The sequence below is a fragment of the Etheostoma spectabile genome, chromosome 18, assembly GCF_008692095.1.
Source record: "Etheostoma spectabile isolate EspeVRDwgs_2016 chromosome 18, UIUC_Espe_1.0, whole genome shotgun sequence".
NCBI lineage: Eukaryota > Metazoa > Chordata > Actinopteri > Perciformes > Percidae > Etheostoma > Etheostoma spectabile.
In genome coordinates, this window is record NC_045750.1 from 2,949,662 (window position 1) to 2,972,109 (window position 22,448).

The following is a 22,448-nucleotide window of genomic DNA, read 5'->3' on the forward strand; positions in this document are numbered from 1 at the left end:
ACTTGAATTGCCTTCTTTTGACTGAGAATACTGCCAAACAACGCTGCTCACGAGTTCCAATTTTACTCACTCACAGTCTACTGCATTGAACGGTCCACCTACGTAAACCCCTTCCCACAATCAACGGCGGCGTCGGGTGCCTAGTGCAAGCGTAGGGTTCGGTTTGGTGGAGAAAAAAAATTCTAAGGTTTGGCAGAAACCAAACCCCGTCAAAAAGCCCAATGTTCGGCTGAATCCGAAACCCAAACCTGGTTTTGATGCATCCCTAGTATTTATGTAACATGGTGTACTGTATATTGATTGATTTTGTAATAGTAGCCTTAGCATCCTTACATTTTCACCAAGGTCACTGCTGATGTTTTGAAACTCACGTTTGTGTTGCCATTCAGAAATCATCACCACTGTGCTGGGAGGAAAGTAGAGAAGTGTTCAGTGTAAAGTTAGTTTGAACTATTTCAACTTTCTGAGAAGACATATTTTTTCAACGCATTTTAACATTGGTGATTGAATCTTTCTTATCAAGATACACTTGTTTTTTGTTAACAATTTTTTCGTATTTGTTAAATATTTTTTAATGTCCGCCATCCATTTGACTAAAAACAGATTCATCCCATGCTCTCAAGTCTCTCCCTGACAAAGATGGGAAAATGCACTTTACAAATGTATTAGAAAGCCAACAATACAAACAAAAAAAAACATGTATTGTCCAGCTTGACGACCAACTGGAAGGAGGCCTTGGGGAAGACCCAGGACTAGGTGGAGAGACGTCCAGCTGGGAGGAGGCCTCGGGGAAGACCCAGGACTAGGTGGAGAGATTATATCTCCAACCTGGCCTTGGAACGCCTCGGGATCCCCCAGTCGGAGCTGGTTGATGTGGCTTGGGAAAGGGAAGTTTGGGGTCCCCTCCTGGAGCTGCTGCCCCCGCGACCCGACACCGGATAAGTGGATGAAGATGGATGGACCTCTAAAACCCGTGATGCCAGAACTAGCTCCTCTCACTTTGCACCTATAGACAGAGCTATAACACAATCCGGCAGTATATTTGAATGTTGGATATCTCCTCCGTCATTGGGGGGATTAGTGTCCACTTTAAGACTTATATGTCACACCCCCTGCACTACACCCTGTCAGCCCTGGAGAGCTGTTTCCGTGACAGGCACCCCCGCTGTGTGAAGGAGAGATAACGCTGATCTTTCCTTCCAGCGGCCCTCAGACTGTACAAGGAGCACTGTTGACTCTGTGCGATACATCCCATGTGCCGTTATTATTACATCTGTGCAAAATTTTCATTTGGGCAATTTTCATAGTGCAATTTACTAATTCATGTGTAATTATTGTATAATACAGTTTGCTATATTTTGTACACTTATCTGTCTCTGTACACTTATCTGTATCTGTTGCAAACTGCAATTTCCTCACTGTGGGACAAATAAAGGTTTTCTTATCTTATCTTATCTTATGTCAGATTGTCTTCTGTTTTAAAAGGCTAGTTCAAGGATAATAATTTGTGCGTTGCTGAAATGCAGTCTTGAAAGCTTGAAACCAAATAAACACTAATAGCAGTGAAAGTGGAGGTTTTTGTGGTGGAATCGGGAACTGTTCTCTAATGCACCCAACATCACAGATTGATGATGCAGAACAGGAACAGACTATTTGAGGAAGGGATTTTTTTTCTTTTAGATTCGACAAGATTACAGATGAGCTGAAACCGAATGGCCTGATAATGCATTGGAACAATACACATCTGTGTTCTCTACTTGTCTCTCATCCCTCACTTTTTCTGAAGCCCATTTCTCCTGAGAGCTTCATAGTCCCTCTCGCTTTCCATTAGCCTGTCTTATTCCAATCTTCTTCTCTTGGTAACAGCAATCCGCCAATCAATGCTGATAATAGCCCTATCCATTGCTCTCAGTCCTTCTCACACACACACACACACACACATGCAAAGGAGAGGTCCAAATCAATGGTTATAGTTGGGCCCACAAAGAACATTTAAATTATAGATGAAGCTGTCGCTCATAACATAAAAAAGATGGTTATAAGATGGACTCTCATTGATCCAGGCACACACACACACACACACACACACGTACACTCACAGATAGTAGGATAGGAGTGCTGTGCAGCAACTCCTTGGCCTGCTGGACTGCCTTATCAGCAATCACACACACCTACACATTTCAACACACACATGCACTCACATTTGCTTGCTTGTACATCCACACACACACACCACACACACAAATTAATATTTTTATCAAAGGAATCTGATGGCTTTGAAAAGAGCGATATAATGGCTTCAGTTCCCACATCATAAAGGGCTGTCTGACAGCAAGGCAAAGCATTAAGAAAATATTCTAAATGGCGTGTGCTGAAATAGACGTTTCTAGGTGTCTAAAATGCGTTCAAACTGGGGCGCAGTCCAACGTCCTCTACTTTAGCGTAACCCCCCTTTAAAAGATCCAAACTATCCCATTAATTCATTGTTCTGAATACATAAAGTCCGTCTTTTGTCAGTCTGTATGTTTGATAACAAATTTAAGAACTTTCCACAACATCGGCAATCAAAAATATGCCTCTGTGTCAATTATTTTTGATTATTCTAACAAGATTTCAAAATCAACCTGTACTGTCTGTTATCTGTAGTTCTACTGTAATTCCAGTCTGCCGTGGTATTTGACTTCTGCTTCCCTCCCTATACAGCATTTAGCCTAATTTACTAAAGGCTTGGTTCAGTACAGTATTGTCTCTACAGTTTAATGTATATGTACATTATTATTTTCTCAGGATTTGATTGGAGTCTCCATTTTAAGTGGGAGCAGCTGTCACCTGAACAGAAAGCGCGTCGGACTGACCCGACCCAGCCAATCAAGTAAGACATATACACACACAAACATACTGTACAGTATAATGCCAAGTCAAGTATAGACACAAATTTATGTATTTGTATGTTATTTCTTTTTTTGATTTATTTAAAATAATTTTGCAATAGAATCTAAACCTGATGTTAATACACACAGGAAAACTGGGGGGAAAGAAAAGCTGAGAAATAGAGTCTGCACACTGCCCTCAATTCCCTTTGTGGTAATTGAATAAATATTTCATCGGAGCATTATCTAGTGTGTCGACTCTATTTCTCAGTCTGATACATGTTCTGCTGTCCCGTACCTAGTTTTATGGTCTGGATGTGCACGCTTTTGTAAACTTTAGAAAAGGAAATGAAAAAAGCTGGTATGACAGAATCAGCTTCTTTACTGTACAGACAAGTCTCCATAGGGAAGAAAACAACATTTAACTACGACTACATAGATTACAGTTTTTCAACATATACAATTTTTTTTGAGTTTATTATGAGGAAGTACAATACACACAAAATCTACAATACAAATCTTCAAACGTTGAATCCCTTTTTTTAAGTTGTTTTCACTCAGCAGAAGCTTCTGTACCCAATGTCATCTCTTGATGTTCCTGTTTCTACCTTCTGGCTTCTTACAGCACCCCAAAAGATGTGAAATGAAAGAAAATATTATGCACCCAAGCTAATATCTTTAAGGGGCTCTATAGCTTCATCTTTGTTGTATTCTAAAAGAAAATTTAAGTCATCCATCAATTGGAGTTAATCAACTATGTGTGTTTTTTTCCCATTGATGTCAATGCATGTCCTGTATGATCAGACTTCATTGACACTGACGGTCAGGGAACGTAGCGTATAGCAAACAGACAGCAAGTCAAATCAGTGTAAATATACCAGGCTAAACCCGCTTGCTGCTGCGGTAGTGGGCCAATCACACGCTGCATTTAAGCGCTTGTAGTGATCGGCTGCGAGCAAATCCCCACAAATAGTCATTTTTATCTAGATCTGGGTACAAAAAAGATCAAATGCAGATATCATTTGACTTGGCAAGTTTCAATACTACGAGTTATTTTAGTCAAGCCCTAATGTCTGCTGTAATAAAAAGGGGCCCACACGTTGCCATGATGCCACCAAATAACATTTTTTTCTGGCCCTGAAGGTCTATGTGAGTTCACTGTTTCTGCACAGGTGTGGGTCACATCTTTAACCCCAACATCACTTCTCTCAAGACAAGACACATGTTTACATTGCAACAAAAATGTCTGCAATTAAGAAGTATATGAACCATAAACATCAGTTACAATACATTGTCATAATATTGTGATGTATAAAAACTCATATAGGGCTCGAGCACATACTTTATATGAATGTGGCAGGAAGAACCTACAGACATCAACTTGTACAATAACACATACAAACACAAATTAACCTGGAAAGACAATAATTAAATACATACATACTGTACATACACATTTTCTGTGGCTGTGGTGGTTGAATGCAGAGCAGTGACGACCGGCCGCTGCTAACTTGACAAATTGACGCAGATCCTATGTGCAACAATCAGTAATAAACCAATGTCTTGACCTGTTTCTGCCGCAGCGCTCCCTGCTGGGCAAGGAAGAAGTTATAAAGAATAAAGTTTGGCACTGCTCCTTCTTCATAATTCAGTTTGGTGGCAGGGAGCCAGATTTATTACTGTGTCAACTTGTGACTGTCTGACTTCGTGGTTGTTTTTAGTGGAGGCAGAGTGTTAAACACTTACAGATGGATGTGTGTGTGTGTGTGTGTGTGTTTGTGTGTGTGTGTGGTGTGTGTGTGTGTGTGTGTGTGTGTGGTGTGTGTGTGTGTGTGTGTGGTGTGTGTGGTGCGTGGTAGGGTCTCTACCTGAATGTCAGTGTGCTGCTTCTGTCTGTGTGATGTCAACCTGCGGGGGCTGGACTGAGTCACCGTGTCCGTCTGGGAACATACACACATTTATAAACTAAACTTGTGAGGACCGTCATTGACAGGATGCATTCCTAGCCTCAGACTGAAACCCTAACCATCAACAAAGTAATGTAACTGTAGTAGAAGTTTTAAATTAAAGTGAGATACTCAAATTATGTCTCTGCGATTAATCAAATTTAATTCAGATTTTGATTTTGGCTCCTGGCGATCACAAAAACAATGTAGAATAAAAAAATAATACATTTTACAAGTTAATTCTTATTTTGTCTTGTGTTCTGAATGAGAAAAAAAAAGTTCCATAGGAAAAGTATTAAGGGAAATTTCACAGTTTAAGGTGTTTTCACTGTTGATTTGAACTGTTTTTTAAATAAATGCAAAATCTTTCGAAAAGTCAGTGAGTAATTGTGTTTTGTTTTTTTGTGATAGTCAATGAGTAATCATGTAAAATAATCACGATTTCAATATTGACCAAAATAATCATGATTATGATTTTTTCCATAAAAACAAAATTCAGCCCCATTATTATTTTAATAAACCCCACTGCATTGGCTCACGGAGGGTGCCTGGGTGTGTTGTGTGTGTGTGTGTGTGTGTGTGTGTGTGTGTGTGTGTGTGTGTGTGTGTGTGTGTGTGTGTGTGTGTGTGTGTGGTGGTGTGTGTGTGGTGCGTGTGTGTGTGTGTGTGTGTGTGTGTGTGTGTGTGCGTGTGTGTGTGTGTGTGTGTGGCTCAACCTTCAATGCAATGAGCGTGTATCTGACAAAACAACCGCTTGAAAAGTCAAATATTGTCGCTATCTAAAAATGGCTGATTTGAAAATATTTTATTGAGCTATTTACCTCAAACAAATGAAGTCCGACAAAATCACCTTGTCACTGTTTAACTTTTTGTGAAACCCACAGACAGATGTAAATGGATACCAACATCAAAAAGGTTAAAATGACAAGATATGAAGATATGAGATATGTACAAGTGCAGATAACTTAACAACATATTTCTACTTTTTCCCCTGCCATGAGTCAGGATAAAATGAATATTTCCATGAATATATTTCCAGAGTTGTGACATCCTGTCTCATGGTTTCATAATCGCCGTGCAGTGTTTTTGTGTCTGATGAACCTTAAAACTCGTTTGGGTAAAACGGCCTTCGTGGGTCGGTCCTCCTCACAAAGATAGAAGTACCAGATCACTCACACACACACACACACACACACACATGCACCAGCCTTTTCTCATTTCATGTATTTGCCAAGTTATAGTATGCTTCTTAATTTCCTCTGTCACATACAAATAGAAACACACACACCTTTAAACACACAAGGACAAATTGAGTTTGAAAAGGGTTTTTATATGCTTCCACCCACCCACACACACACACACACACACACACACACACACACACACACACACACACAAAAAATACTAGTCCTATTTGCAGGCGGTGATGACAGGATAATTGTTAATAAACAGAGGGTATTTGATGACACAATGTGTTGTCTCCCGGGTATTCACTCATCATGTTGTCCAGATGATGATTCAGTGTGTGTGTGTGTGTGTGTGTGTGTGTGTGTGTGTGTGTGTGGTGTGTGTGTGTGTGTGTGTGTGTGTGTGTGTGTGTGGGTGTGGTGTGTGCGTGTGCGTGCGTGTGTGCAAGCTCTTTTTTCTTCTATAAAACACAGAGCAACAAGTCATTTTACTTTAGATTAGATTCTGGACAGATTCAAGTGAGAAAAGATTGACTTTTCGATAAAATGACACTACTGAGACTAAAAACAATAACTGGACATGCAGTAATCTCTCTTTCATTGTTGTTCATGTTTCTCTGTGACAGGACTCCCATCATCGCGGGCGGCCTCTTTGTGATTGACCGGTCCTGGTTTAATCATCTCGGCAAATACGACACTGCCATGGACATCTGGGGCGGGGAGAACTTTGGTGAGTCGCTGGTGTCGTCTTTTATTGCTGACCACACTGACAAATCATTACAGAGGCAAACATGGACATTTAGTGGTTGAGATGTACTAACTGGAATCAAGTTCTAGTCTTCTTTTTAAGAAAAATCTTTTATTCAAAGCATGTCAACAGTTGTTTCAATGCAAGTTTTATTTACAAAAACTATTTATTCTCTTCTCTCCTGTCAGTTTTCACGTGATAAAAGGACAAAGTGTCACTTTGCAGATGTAGGATAATTACATCAGAATTGCATTCATTCGTAATGCAGTCGGAGTGATGCAAAAAGGTTTCCAAAGGTTTAAATATCACACGGATAGCGGCAATTGATTCATTTTTTTTTTTACTTCTGCAGCTCTGATAGTCTGAATAGTATGTTTTCATCATCATCCTGACAGAAAAGGCTGGTACAAGTCACCACATGTCACCACAAAGTGAAAAAAAAAAAGTTTTGATGATTCATGCTTGTTAAAAACCGTTAAATACTCTTTATGACTTATGTTTGCAATAGATTCAGCTTTGACATTTCGGTCGAATCTGCTGAACTAATCTACAAACTGAAACATCCTTACCAAATAATTTCATGGTGCAGGCCATTCTATATCATAGTACCAATATATATTTGAAATCAATATGATTGTCAAAGGGTAAAACAACTGGCAGGTTTATGTGTATTTGGTTAATCCCATGACATTGGTACCTAACACATCAAGGGTCTTCATCACATTAATGCAGAAATCCCCCAAAAATGCAGTAATAAACCAGGCCTGCTCATTCATTTGGAGCATTGCCCACAGAGGTCTAGTTTACTCAGAGATATTAAGTAATGATAATGTAGAGCGCGCAATAATGACTCGCTCGCTCTACATTATCTTGCTTATTATTCGGCTTCTTACTAAAGAAATCAATAATTGGGCATCAAATATTTATATTTCAAAATTATTTTATTGATTTTTAAATGGTCCTCCAGAGTTTCTGTGCAAGATTCATGTTTTGGTTAGGTCTTGGTTAAGGCCAGGGACCGAGTCTTAAACATAGAGAAAAATGAAACGCTCACTTGAAACAGGAGATTCAGGTGATTGACTCTTTAATATTTCCCCAAAACACAAATCTTAACTGAGGGTTTTAACCTTAGTTTAAGCTTGAGGCTAACATGGCAAAGGACACAGGATATGGACGGCAGTCGCTGGTGAACATTAACCAGGAAGCAGCTTACGTTTCCTCCAAAACACATCACCCACATCAAACTGTAATCATATTTGGTAGAAGACAGGGTTGGGTTTTAGATTGCTATCAGAAGAAAGTGCAGGTATGGCTCATGAACAGCTCAGTAGATAATGAAGAGGAAGGACTTGTTATGCTGGGGAGTTAACTGATAGGAATACAAAGATCCTTTAAAATCAGCTGTTAATATCAGTCCTTTTAAAATCAGCTGTTAATATCAGTCCTTTTAAAATCAGCTGTTAATATCAGTCCTTTTAAAATCAGCTGTTAATATCAGTCCTTTTAAAATCAGCTGTTAATATCAGTCCTTTTAAAATCAGCTGTTAATATCAGTCCTTTTAAAATCGGCTGTTAATATCAGTCCTTTTAAATCAGCTGTTAATATCAGTCCTTTTAAATCAGCTGAGTGAAGGGGAACTTTTCATTCAGCAGAAAAACGTCTTTACTGTCTGACATCCATCCAGCAGCATCTGGCTCTCCTGCTGGTGTGTGTGTGTGTGTGTGTGTGTGTGTGTGTGTGCGTGTGCGTGTGCGCGTGCGCGTGTGCGTGTGTGTGTGTACATGTTTAGTACTAGATTGTTGGAGTCAGTTTGCTGATTGCTGTACTTCTGCTTTTCTCGGATCAATGAAAGACACACACACACACACACACACACACACACACACACACACCACACACACTCATTTGCTCTCTGTCATGTTTCTGTCAGTCTCACAGGCTTTGTGTCAGTATCTCAGTATCTTCCTGACTTCTCTTGTTCTCCTTTGTACTCGCTGGAGTATCATCTTTACTTCCATCTCTTCTTTTCCTCATTAAACCCAGTCCATGCTCTCATTTTCTCTCCATCTGTCTTATTCTCTTTCTCCTATTCCCTCTCTATGTTACCCTCTTTCCTATTTTCTCTCTCCCTCAAAGTTCTCGGCATCTGGTTCGTTGGGGGAAACTGTTACTTCTCTCTTTCTATCCTCACAGACAGACAGCTGTGTTGTCAATTAGCCTACATGAAAGTATAACACACACACGATGCACAGAGAATGAGCACAGTATAACACACGTAGACAAGCATACACATTCCCACACACACTGAATCAGACAAACACATCAGAGTCCGTCAGCGGATCATCAAATATTCAGAAAGGTTTGGCCCACTTAGCCGTGATGTGCAGGATAAAAAGCTAACGAGGAGACACAGACCGCAAAAGCTTCAAATGAACAACCAGCCTGGTTACACACAGTTACCCAGCTTCCGTAACACATCTGAAGTTTATTTAAACAGCAGGAGCAGAACGTCACCAAGTGCTTCACAATAAAGATGAGACGAAACAGACATGCAGATAGGTACGTTACACAAAAACACAAGGGATGTAACACAGCAAGGGTTACATCTTGTCTTGAGTTGTTGTCAGGGATGGGTATTGTTGAGACGTTTGTAATTTTGTGGGACTGAGGAAAAAATCGTCACAACTTTTTATCTTCACCAAAATGAGGCTTGGTGAAAAGGTAGAATCCATAAAAACATACGGACGGTGTACACGTTGAATGTTGCGTGTTTACTTGGTTGCAGAGATCTCGTTCCGGGTGTGGCAGTGTGGCGGCAGTCTGGAGATCCTGCCCTGCAGCAGAGTGGGTCACGTCTTCAGGAAGAAACACCCGTACGTCTTCCCTGAGGGGAACGCCAACACCTACATCAAGTAAGTCTAGGACAAGTTGTGACTCATTTTAATGTCAGAACTTCTATTTTAGGAGGATTTTTCATGCATGCAGACTGAGTCAGATGTTTGTTTGAGATGCCAGAGGGCGGCTTGATTTCTGTCAGTTCACACAGAAAAGGTCAAAACTCCAGCAACACTAGTAGTACAAAGTAAAACTTTGTTAGAGACAAACATGTTCGGGCTGAATTATTTCCTCTTAACCGTGCAGCTTGGAAGTAGGGGATTGGGAATTCCAACTCAGTTTGAAGGCCCTGACACACCAACCCGATTATCACCGTCGGACAGTCTGGCGAGGTCGGGGACTCGAGTCTGTTTGGTCTGTTTCCGTGGCATTGTCAGTCGGAAGAGCCGTCAGCCTTCATTTTGGCCGACCTGGCATGTTGAATCAGAAGGCGGGCAGTCGGACTCAATGACCAATCTGATTGGTGGCGTGCTAACCCGGAAATGATGAGCAGGATGAGCGTGACTAGAGTCTCTCAAAATTGGACAAAAATCTTTTAAACTGACCTTTGTCGATCTGAAATACAGACAGGTTCAGCAGCTGCATGGCTTCATACTGCATACTTCTTGCTTAAAATGTTTTCAAAAACACGTTTTTAGTGAACAATTTTCAATTCTGTTCCACGCCAGCCGCCATGACAGTCTGGCTTTGAAATTCCGGAGAAGCCAGACCCGCGTGTCGCGTCCAGTCAGCTGCCGGTTTACATTTTTTTGGGCACAATACATATTAGCGCCGCCTGTTGTTATGGAGACTTATTACATCTCGTGCATGCGCAGAACACACGTGTCGGCGTGACTTTGGTGTGTTCCGAGGCACTTTTTTGACCCGCTCAGTTCAGTCTGCTGGCATTTACAGTTGGGGAAAAAATCATGCAGCACGTGGTGTTCATGGACTCAGATCATTTGCTATCTGTACAGATATCCCCAAATATTTATCCTTGCTCCCTTTCACACATGACCCCCCCGCCCCCAAGTGAAAGGGCCTTAAAAGTACAGTGAATGCTGAACTTTTTGGCCATTATGTGTAAAGTGTGTAGTCTATTCCCATATTACTGACCTACTAGCTTCATTAATTTCTAAATGAACTGCAGATCACCTAACTGCTTTTTGAACTTTGTTTGTAATTTTTTTAAATCATTTGGTGCGCGGTTACACACTAACCTACCTAATTTATAATCCACTAACTTTCCTGCTGAAGATTCACTTTTGGACTAATAATAATACACAGGAAACAGCTGTGCAGCATTTGCACTCTGAGCTGTGTGTCGTAGCCCCGCGAAAGCTGTTCACATCATTGTTAAAGTGGATTTACAGCTGCCTGGGAGCCTTTGAGCTGTGAATACCATATTATCCTATTAGCATAAGCTGTATTCTGTTCCCTGCCCCTTTCAAACAGTTCAGACAGAAAGATGTTTACAGGCAGTCCAATAATCCATTAACAGGACTAATGTGCTCAAACTGCATGTAAATTGATCTCGTATAAATAGATTAATCATGACTACAATAAGGATGCTGGTTACATTGAGATTACAAAACCAAGTGCACTTCCAACATTACTGCATGGTGTTATTCATCAAAGTCTTATATAGTATAAGGAATAAGAACAAATACAATTGGGAGACAGTGCTTGTTTATATCTTGCGGTCACAAGAAAAATTAAGTCTTGGTTTTTTATTCCCTTTGTAAGTGAATATCCAGAGAATGACAATAATGCTAGGCCAGTATTGAAAGGCATTCTGGGAAACAATGTAAATGACAAACTAAAGTAGAGGACGGAGAGAAAGTGAGATCCTCCTGGGATCCATTGAACACCTCTGACTGATGATCTGATGAGTTCAGCTTCCCCAACAAGCGCTCCTGCTGCTGAATGGCACTTTGAAAGCAAGTGTCAACCAGCTAATCCACACCAGCACTGAGACTTTTCCTTTTTCAGTCGGGTCGTTCACCCGCTCATTTTGCTCCCTGTCGGCTGTTACCGAGGCAACATCTGTTCTGTGCGCATGATGATGACTTTTATTCGTATCACGATGGCCTGATGTTTGTCATCAACGCCAATCTCCCAAACAAAGCTGCAGTTGTCTGCTCGCGTGTTGCTCCGCCGGTTAATTAGCTGACGGCTCGGCGCTGGCAGTCTGGGTTATGAATATGCTAAATAAAAAGAGCTGCTTAATAATTTGATTACAAAGATTATGCTGTTTCCTCCCTCGCCGACGCCTGCTGCTGTATCCCAATGTGTTTGTGTGTGCAATGAGTGATTCTTTTTAATTGTAAGCCTGTGTGACACATATTTATGTTTATACGCCTACAGCCAACTAATATCCTCTCTCTCTCTCTCTCTCTCTCTCTCTTTCTCTCTCTCTCTTTCTCTCTATCTCTTTCTCTTCCCCTTTCATTAAACCGTCACAGCCAGTGTTATGCCTGTAATGGAGGGTTTCTGTCATCTCAATGAGATAGTTCACAGCTCAGAGAAACTCAGCTAATAGCTAATTACTACACAGAGAGAGAAAGAGAATGAGAGAAAAAGGAGTAAATCGGAGGCGAGAGATAGAGAAAATGTGCTCTACTGTCTGGGCAGTGTGGGTGAATAAAGCGTACTGAAAAAGAGGTACAGTAGGCAGGATTTGCAGCAGGTATAAATATGCAGTCGAAATCTGGATATTATATATTGGGAAGCAATGGTCGTGAATGGTAGGTGTTGATCTGCGGTGGGTGGGCTGCGGTCTGCAACAGAGCAGTGTGTTTAAAGGCAGCAGGTAAACACTGCTGATGCCTGTTTTTACTTGTTTCCTTTCCTCCTTCCTGCAGTCTCTCCTTTATTTCACTGTGGTTAATACATCAGCTGGATCCACACTTGAAGGAGGAAGGGACAGACCCCACATCACATCCTCTTGCTTACATTCAGGGAGTGTTGCACACTGTATATCATTTATTTAAACATTTAAATATCATCCCCAAACATCTAGGGAACAGAGGTTGGGATTCTGTTTTTGTGGTGAAGCTGTCCTGTTTGTATTCATACTGTGTGGAGATCTTGTCGTGATTAATGAATTCCTCTTCTGCCGCACACATTCACACCTGCATTGTGAAATCATGAGTCAGTTTCTCATGTTTTGACCAAAACAAAATTTGAAACAATGGTTGTTTGTATTAAAGAAACATGCCTTTAGTTCAGTAAATGTTTTCAATCCATTAACCAGAACCTATATCTGTAATTTAGAGAAGAGAATAAAATGCACAGCTGGAAACCTTCTGGAGATCCGTAATACATTCAAGTGAACGCCAATAGTTGCATTAACTTTAGGTCAAGGTGCACTGATGGTGCATTTAAAGACATCAGAGATTTTAAATGCCAAATAATTTGTATCATTGTAACATGCAATAAATGTCATAAAGGTCACATTATCCACGTTAGGAAATTCATAATGGCTCACTGTTTGTCAGCTGGATGCAAATGCTTTTCACCAGTGTCAATGTCACCAAGGAGAAATTTCGTCGTACCACTGAGTTCAGGCCAAAGGAAGACATACAGCATATATACATAACAGGAAATGAGATTGTGAGGTACCATGGTTTTAACTGTGTGTGTGTGTGTGTGTGTGTGTGTGTGTGTGTGTGTGTGTGTGTGTGTGTGTGTGTGTGTGTGTGTGTGTGTGTGTGTGTGTGTGTGTGTGTGTGTGTGTGTGTGTACAGGAATACACGTCGTACAGCTGAGGTGTGGATGGACGACTTCAGTCTCTTTTACTACTCTGCTCGGCCTGCAGCACGGGGGAAATCCTACGGAGAGTAAGAACACCACACACACACACACACAATCGACACACACTTTATATTCACACTGGTGAGAAGCCTGGTTCCAGATGTCAATGCAGAGGAGTCGCAATGTAATCTTCTTGTACCAGAGCCAGGAAAAAAACCACAGAATAAATTGCCAGGTGTTTTGGTTTATTTAACCACAACAATCCTTTAAGTGCTACAAGCAGCTTTTGCAGCTTTACTTCATCACAATGATGCAGAAACCCTTTGACTCAAATAGGGCCATAAAGTAGCTCTGTATATCGACTTGCAACAGTGCCCACAATGGACTAAAACAAGCAGCGATATTAACAGTGAACAGGGAAATGTATTTCGATCCTTCGACATTTGACCCTGACATTAAAGAGTAACTCAACACCTGACAATCACATTTTTGCTGACGTCCAATAGTTTAATTTAACTTGCTTTTCAGCCGGCCGTGTAGCTCTAAAATAAATGGTTTTTTTACTTCAGACCAGTGTTTTGTCTCCGAATAGGAAGCAAGTCCCCACGATGTGATTAATACAAGACTTCCGCAAAACACAGCAGGAACAGACATTAAAGCCCACAGCTATGCATAAATGTCAGTGTTTATCTTTCGGAAACAGTTTAACACTGACATTTAAACACAGCTATAAGTCTTTACCTGCCTATCCACATCACACGCTTCTATTATTGGTCCTGGCTGTACGTTACTTTGTAATTATCTGTGACACGTTTGTTCTGTCTTTGGATATTGTATGACTACTTCTCCTGGTCTGAGTATTGCTGGTGACTGTTTATCTGACTGTCTGCCTTTGTCTGATGGTGTGTGTGTGTGTGTGTGTGTGTCACCAGTATCCGAGGCAGAGTGGAACTCCGCAAGAAGCTCAAGTGCAAGTCCTTTAAGTGGTACTTGGACAACGTCTACCCTGAGCTCAAGTAAGAGTGTGTGTGTGTCTTTGAACTTATCTGTCTAGAGAAAGCTTCTGCTGAGCAAGCAACTGAGAGTGAGGAGAAATTTCAAGACTGACACCAGAACTGGCTTTATTGCGTTCTTGGGCATTTTAAAGATAAGATTATTTTTCTATTACGTTTTTTTTTTGTCTTTTAAAGTGGAATGCCACTGACTTTACACATCGGGTCGGTTTATTCATCATGGGGGGAAATTTCTCCACCTGTCAAACAGTTGCATGTATGATGTCTTCTGCTTGGTTGTGGAGTATCCTTGTAAAGTACGCAAAGCCAGTGTAATGAACTGGGAGCGTGGATTAAGTTTTTACCAAGTTGCTATAAGTCAGAATATCTCTGCCTCTGCTTCTTTGATTTTGAATGTTCTGTTCATAATCTATCTCTTGGCTTTTGACTCTATCCCCCAACTTTAGTACCCTCATTTTTCCCTGGGACCGCAGGTTGATGTCTTAAATTTGATGGAAAATAGGGCTAGTATGCACTAGAAAGTAGCAGCCAGTGATGTTACGTTGGTTACCTCTTCTTTACATATGTTACTTCTCTTTCAAACTCAGTGCCGACTAATTTGGAATGATCCCTGAGTTCTGTTTGCACAGAGACGGGTGGAATTTGAGGCTTAAATGAGACGCAGAAGTTAAAAAAGGGGCAAAAAAAAAGGTTTCCACACAGGGGTCATGTTTCCATCACTGCCAATTGGAACTGGAGCTGATAAATACCTGTGACTACTACAGAGTCATTTGTTCTGGGAAGGAAAGCTGATTGTAACCTTTCCCACTGCAGACCAAAGCCAGATGTTAGGGCATGTTGGTGTTTCTCTTTTTTTTTGTCCGGTGGGTAAGAGGCTTACTACAGCTTTTAGTCAAACACTGCGCACCTGCACAATGCTTTGTGCTGTCTGCAAATGCCTGTTTTGGATTTTGAATCTGTCAAAATTAATGTCCACACACACACTCACACACACACACACACACACACACACACACACACCACACACAACACACACACACACACACACACATATCTTCAAATATATTGGAACACCTCATCCAGTGTCATTTTGTTAAATATTTCTCTTTGTTCTGATTGAGCTCCCAGGGCCTCTTATGTCTCGGACTGTATGCTCTGTCTACACGCACACACACACACACACACACACACACTGACACAGAAAGTCACAGCAACACACTCATATACATATAGTACAATACACAAATGCACTGCTTACAAGCACACAAACATGCCAATACAAATATCTTTAATACACACATAAACATTCTCATTTAAACACTTTTTTTCCCCTTTTCCACAGTTCAATACACACACTTAAATACCCATTTATCCACTGGAGGCTGGTGTTAATCCCCCAGTATGGAATTAACAGGCTCGCTCTCAGGGGAGGACAGACCTGACCCTCAAAAACGCAGAATAACCTTTAAAGGGTTATTAAAACAGAGAGAGATAGCAGATTGAATTAATGGTACAGGGCTTAAAACCGAGTTTATAGCGCCGCCAAGAATTTAACAAGAAACACTAAGAAAGTTTATCAAAGAGGAAGATTGGGAACAAACTTTCTGAAGTAATGAGTTTAAAAAATCGTGGCCTTCAGCGTATTTGTAAAAGGTGCATCAGGCGCGTCAATTTTGAAAACGCTGGTGAATTGCTGTCAAATTAACTGCGATATCTTGATGTAGTTAATGAGACCACGGTGGAGACAATTGGGGTCTTCTGTTTCCTCTGAGTGAGGCTGTAAGTATGTCTTAAAATGGAAGATGATGTATCCTTTAAATCCTGTTGCTGCCAGTTTGTGTAAATGAGGTTTTGGAGATTAAAGGGTCACTTCATTCAACAGAAAATATCATAAATTCTCAATGTCCTCTGGTGGTGTCTAGTTATGCACATTTGTTTTATTTGGGATGTGTAATATGTGTCTCTCCAACACAATGGAGCCCTTGTATGAGTTCTATGTTGTGTTTCTTCTATCAGGGTCCCAGACGACTCTGACTCTCAGTCCGGGGTGATCAAACAGAGGCAAAACTGTCTGGAGTCTCGCAGGGTGGAGGGCCAGGAGCTGCCCGTCCTCACACTGGCTCCCTGCATAGGAACAGAGGGGGTCCCCGCCATCAGCCAGGTGGGTCAGCCTGGAATTTAGAAAGACTAAGGAGAGAGTTGTAGTTGTCCCCACTGTGAACCGGTAGGAAACAGATGAATCTGGGATAGAGTAAAGACAGGTAATGGAAAACAGTTTATGAAACTCCAACAGGTTGTCAAATCAGCTGATGTAAAATGATAAACATCAGGGGTTTTCAGTCATGCAGATTTTCATTTCATAGACGCAGGAAGTGTGGATGTCTAGACTAGGTTGTGGGGAAATAAACACTTCTTATTCATTAAGATGGATGAGGAAATATTGCTCACACCACCCCCTCCTTCTCTCACTCTCTCTGGTCATTAGTGGATGTAAACAAGATTTCTGATAGTCGTCAAACTAAAACTTTATTAGGTTACAGCAGAAGGTGTGTGTGTGTGTGTGTGTGTGTGTGTGTGTGTGGTGTGTGTGTGTTACCTGACACAGGTCCCCTCTTAGATAGCTATATGGACATTAAAAAACAGAAGATCAAATCAAAATTTTGAATAGTTCTCATTACAGAATTATTAATTCAAGATCTATTGACTGTTAACTTATAAATGAGTTTCACTTGAATGCTTTGAAGATGCTTAAACAACCACAACACACTTTAGTCAAAGCATGATTCAAAACCCACCATGACACTGCGGACAGGTTTGCTCCTGACACAAAGGATTCACTAACTAAAAGTACAAAATAAAGTGTAATCCACAAGATAAAGGTATTCCTTTTTACAATGCATACTCCACCACTAACAGAGGTCATAATATTTACATACACTAACACAAAAAAATGTGAATACCACTAATAGAAAATAAGAAGTCACTGGAGTGATATATTTTTAGAATATAATTAATGCTGCAGTTCCTAATAAATGGATGATAATTCTGCATGCAGCCAGGTAACTTATGATTTACAGGTAAACTGCAAGTCCCCTCTTGGCAATAAAAAAAAAAGAAATACAAATAAAAACTTGTTTTCACTTATATTCTGAAATAATACCTTTAATGAAACATTTCTATTTCTCTCTTTTTCTTTCAAAATTATCAGAAAAAGTGGTCCACATTTGGTCAGTGTAGAAACGATAGTCCACTGTCTGTGTGTGTGTGTGTGTGTGTGTGTGTGTGTGTGTGTGTGTGTGTGTGTGTGTGTGCGTGCGTGTGTGTGTTTGTGTGTATGTTTGTGTGCGTGTGTGTTCTGCCTTCTCTCCGCCTTAATTAATACCCGTAGGATTCTCATTATTCTGTTTAGTGCGAGTGTGGAGGCTGTGATCCACTCTAACAAGCCGCCTTGCAGAGCACGAACATGTCAGCAGCTGAAATGCCCGAAGGCTGGAGAGGCTGCACTGTAACTGGAAGGTTTCGGGTTCAAATCCCTGAACTCACAAATACAACCACTGCGATGTGTGATTGTGTGTTTGTGTGTGTGTGAAACTCTTAATTTATAAGCTACTGTGAAGAAGTCCTGAAATCAGAAGTCTGTCTCCCAGGTGGAAATGTTTAACATTAATAATTAAATAAATATTTATTTTCTGTCAGTTTCTCCCTTAAAAAGTGATTTTTTTCCCCCTTGGTGTTTGCAATTATTCTTAGCCATTTAATTAAAAGAGGAAATCCACATTAAAGGAAACATTATTTTTTAAATTCAAATAAAAATAACCCCAATTAATTGCTGAGAACGGGTTGTCTCCCAATACCAGACCTCCCTCCACAGCGCTGCAAAGGAAGGTCTGGCAAGTGCTCACAACATTCCTGGATAGGAGAAAGACGTTCTGGTTGATTGGCCTTGCTTTAAACCAATCACAGTCGTCTTCGAAATAGCCTTGGGAAGGAACTTGTTTGGTGGAACATGGGAGGTGAACTCTGAAATTGAAATGACTGTTGAGTGTGTGATGAGAATTTTTCACGAATTGACAGGAGTTCAGAATGCCAACTCAAAGAAAGCGGAAGGTGAGGGACGTAAATGAATGAAACTTCGTTGAAAGTGACCTGTAAACTGTAAAATGACCTTCCAGGGAGGGGCCTCTTGTCACCATGAGAATAAAGACCATCCTACTAGAGGTCTGCAACCACGCTGAATCAATATTCCATTTTTAATTTGTTAATAGACCAGGCTCGGGTCGAACTTGGGCTCATTTAACATCGCTCCCATCACAGTGTTCATATACGCCTCTACACCGCAGAAGTACATGATGTTGGAAATGCTGTACGAAAGCGGAATAAAGTGCATCTCCCCAGTAGGGAGACACTGAGCACGTTTACGCACAAGGCACAGTAGCGTAAATTCATTCGCTGTTTAAATCTCCCGACATGCCTATGATAAATGTAACTCTTGGTAACTCTTGTAATGTAACTCTTGGTATCGTGCATGTTTGTGAGTGTGTGTGCGTGTGTTAGAGAGATGGTGTCAAGCGCGGGCTCAGAAATGGCAGACTTTGTCGGGCAAAGTATTTCCCACATCATGTGTATCTGTGTTAATAGTTAAGGAATGTCACGAACTGACTTAAACCATGTTATCTAAACCTCATATTTTGGAGATGAAAGCTAAAGTTAGAGCATCCACTTTTCTGATGTATAACACCGTACTTCCTAACTGCGTCAGAGCTGCTTGGAAAACAGCTGTTCTATGTCACCTTGACCTGGACATAACAGTCCACGTCCTAGTTTGGTCATCTTTGGGGAACGCTATCTATCTATCTATCTATCTATCTATCTATCTATCTATCTATCTATCTATCTATCTATCTACTATCTATCCATCCATCCATCCATCCACCTATCTACCCACGTACCTACCTACTTACCTACCTACCATATTGATCCTAATGAGACATTTCTAGCAGCTACAACATAACCTATTAGCAGAACATGTGTAATTGAGCTAAAACATTCACTATAAACATAAAGATTTTGGTGTCAGTCCCTCAGAAACAAAGAGAGGATTCCTTTAAAGCCACCACTTTTCACCAGCATCAATAGCAAGGAAGCATGGAGACCATTTTGTAAATCCACACTACTGTGGCGAAAAAACAGCTTGTGATCTAATTTAGGATTTAAATGTTTTTCATTTCCATTTCATGTTCCATTACAAGTTTTCTACAAGTTTAACAAAATTGAAGGGGGACTATCAGCAGTGTGTCACAGTCAATGCTAGAAAGCCGTACACCGTACACACTGCAAAACCCTGACACGAATATAGTAAGATAATATGATATGGGATCATGCAGTAAGACACGGGTTGTAATTAGAGTGTAGTTCTACTGCTGCTCCTACAACACATGACAATACTAATAATAATAATCTAGACTGAAACCAAACAAAGACACATTAATGAATATTTGATCATAAACTGATTATGTTTCTCAAAATGGGTGAGGTTACTCCCTGGGGGGCTCCAGCAGGGAAGATGCATTGAGCTGCAGCACCAATTAACCTCCAGTGTCATTCTCTTTGCTGCAGTTCAATAAATCAATCAAATGGTGAAATAAACCCTTGCAGTTTGGAATTATTCAACATGAAACCCCATAAATCACAGATGTGCTTTGAAAAGACCTCCCACTGTCTCTTCACCCACCTCACCCTGTATTACTTCATACGGGCTAATGAGCAGTATCGTTATGGTCATAACTTGTAAAGATGTATTGATATGTTCTTTTAAATGCGGGATGGAATGCTAGGAATGGAATAATTGCTGATTATTTCCTCATAAGAAATCACGATTATAAGCTAAAATGACTAGTTGATTAACCGAAAATCCGATCAACAGATACATTAATGGATATGGAAATGGATAAATAGTCCATCAGGTTGTTTAACAAGTAAACAGGCACATTGATACCCAGTGGTGACGGAAGAATTCAGATCCTTAGCAACACTGCAGTGGAAAAATAGTCCATTACAAGTCCTGCATTATGTAACTTAAGTAAGACCACCCAATTATTATTAGCACTGTTTAACCTAAGTTGGCACCTATATCAGTTCCATTATGTTTCACAGTAGACATTTGTTAAGAAGGTAAAACCTTTTGTTGATGCTGCGTTTGGCTGAACTTTCAGTTTCCTTTGTAGCGTGCAGTAAGCGCTTCAGCTCGGCTTTCTCGCCCTCAAAACAGCCTATTTAAGAAATAAAAGTTTATCTCCTACGCACAAGATACTATTCATGGCAAAAATGTACGTATTAAGTTTTTGTTTTGGCCTTTTCACCTTGCCTCTCAGGGCTCCCATAGTTTTAGGTCTCAGTTGGACACAAGAAACTCCGACAATAATGAATATAATCATTAGTCGCAAACAAGCATAATAATCTCTACTAGCATAATAATACTGGCTATTGTTGTCTCAACTTTTAATAATAACCTGGCAATAATTCAGATAGTTTATTATTTAAATACCAATTTATATACTATGTGGCACCCCTTTATGAAGAAACACCTTGGAGACACCAGGCAGTGTGTGCACATGTGTGTGTTCTAGATGTGTCAAGATGTAGTTCACTTTGGTGTGACCTTTATATTGTCTGTCCCCGGAGGGTGTGGAAAACACACACACACACACACACACATACAAACACACACAAAAACAGGCAAGTTGAATTTAGGTGCTGTTAGGTCCAATAATAATCCTGACCTAGTTACACATTCACTGTGTGTGTGAGTGTGTGTGAGTGAGTGTGTGTGTGTGTGTGTGTGTGTGTGTGAGTCTGTCCTCTTAGCATTTATTTTCTTTCCTAACACGTTTTTCTCCTACATGATTATTAATACATCAGGCGGCTGTTACTTTGAACCTTGACCTCCTTCGTATTTGTGTGTGTGTGTGTGTGTGTGTGAGTGTGAGTGTGAGTGAGAGACATGTCAGACTGGTTATGAATACACATCAGCACTAATGCTTCCACGTGAATACACCATTTTTAAAATGTCTTATAAGTAAGACTCTCGTGCCCCTAAAAATACGTGTAAGATAGAGCCTAGACGAGATTCTTATCCACAGTATTTACTTGTTTTACATACTGTACTTTTTTTGAAAATCTTTAACATAATTTTTTTCACCTATTTGTCTCTGTCTCCAGGAGTGGGTGTACACTCACGGGCAGCAGATCCGACAGCAGCAGCACTGTCTGTCTCTGTCCACCACCTTCCCTGCCTCCCAGGTCCTGCTGATGCCCTGCAACATGGCCGACGGCAAGCAGGTCTGCACAAACACACACAAAGACACACACACATTTAATGTGGTGTGTAGCTGCAGGCAAGCCACTACTATACATCATATGGCTGATAAATGAATCTAAATGTTAATTAATCTAAAGCTAAATTTGTCTAAAGATGATCATTACACACACACACACACACAGACACACAGACACACACACACACACACACACACACACACACACACACACACACACACACACACACCAACACACAACATCATGCTTCAGGGCAGATGCATGACACTTTTTTGGACAGGCAGCTTGAAATACTGTTACACACACACACACATGCACACACTTGTCATTACTTGACCACTGGGCACCTTGACGGCGTCCCAGAAGCCCCTGCAGCAGAGAACAACCTGACAACCAATAAATCACCAGAGAGAGAGAGAGAGAGAGAGAGAGAGAGAGAGAGAGAGAGGCACAGGTGGAATGGTTAAGCAAGACAGACAAAGGAGAAAGAGAGAAAGGAAGGGAGGGGAGAGAGAGAAGGAGTGAAAAAGAAGCGTGAGAGAGAGGTAGCTGAAGATTAGCTCATTACACCGCACCAACTGTTCAGTCTGCAAGGAAAAACTGTGTGTGTGTGTGTGTGTGTGTGCGTGCGTGCGTGTGTTTGTGTGCGTGTGTGTGTGTGCGTCTGTTTGTGTGTGATTCGCTATGTGTGATTGTCATTAATGTTATTATGTATTAT

At 40.7% G+C, this 22,448-nt stretch overlaps 1 protein-coding gene across 1 annotated transcript in view; it reads left to right on the forward strand.

Moving 5' to 3' along the window:
- The window catches only part of galnt14 (UDP-N-acetyl-alpha-D-galactosamine:polypeptide N-acetylgalactosaminyltransferase 14 (GalNAc-T14)), a 173,982-nt gene that overhangs the window by 145,143 nt on the left and 6,391 nt on the right, over nt 1–22,448 (forward strand). The window contains exons 8-14 of the mRNA XM_032542745.1: nt 2,788–2,872; nt 6,630–6,733; nt 9,538–9,664; nt 13,376–13,468; nt 14,315–14,398; nt 16,412–16,556; nt 21,614–21,733. Of these exons, the coding sequence (XP_032398636.1) occupies nt 2,788–2,872; nt 6,630–6,733; nt 9,538–9,664; nt 13,376–13,468; nt 14,315–14,398; nt 16,412–16,556; nt 21,614–21,733 (758 nt within the window). The remainder of the gene's footprint in view (nt 1–2,787; nt 2,873–6,629; nt 6,734–9,537; nt 9,665–13,375; nt 13,469–14,314; nt 14,399–16,411; nt 16,557–21,613; nt 21,734–22,448) is intronic.